Source organism: Nestor notabilis, unplaced genomic scaffold (assembly GCF_000696875.1).
Source record: "Nestor notabilis isolate BGI_N333 unplaced genomic scaffold, ASM69687v1 scaffold13515, whole genome shotgun sequence".
In the NCBI taxonomy this organism is placed as follows: Eukaryota; Metazoa; Chordata; class Aves; order Psittaciformes; family Psittacidae; genus Nestor; species Nestor notabilis.
The window spans coordinates 4,986-5,284 of NW_009928032.1; the positions used below are offsets into that span (position 1 = coordinate 4,986).

The 299-nt window shown below is 59.5% G+C and overlaps 1 protein-coding gene across 1 annotated transcript in view; it reads right to left on the bottom strand.

Moving 5' to 3' along the window:
• The window catches only part of LOC104405590 (unconventional myosin-If-like), a gene marked incomplete at its 3' end in the record, with an annotated part of 14,395 nt that overhangs the window by 4,982 nt on the left and 9,114 nt on the right, over positions 1-299 (bottom strand). Inside the window, 1 exon segment of the mRNA XM_010014337.1 lies at positions 125-211. Within this exon segment, the coding sequence (XP_010012639.1) occupies positions 125-211 (87 nt within the window).

Below are 299 nucleotides of genomic sequence, written 5' to 3' on the forward strand. Positions count from 1 at the left end.
AAGTATGCTCCCAGCAGGACCACCTTCTGCCACCCACCCTCAGCACCCAGCCCATCTGGCACCACATTCCCTGGTGCCTCAGCTCCCTAGGAAAGCTTCTGTGGGAGGAGGGGACCCCACTCACCAGCTTGTTCTCTATCAGGTCACACACCACCTTGTTGTTGAAGTACTGGATCTGAGTCCACTTGATCCCCTCCTGCACGTACTCCTCCTGGGGAAGCACAGGGAGAGCCGGATGGCTCCCGAACCATGGGATAGGCTGCAGTGCCCTGCTCTGGCCATGGTACCAGGCATACGCC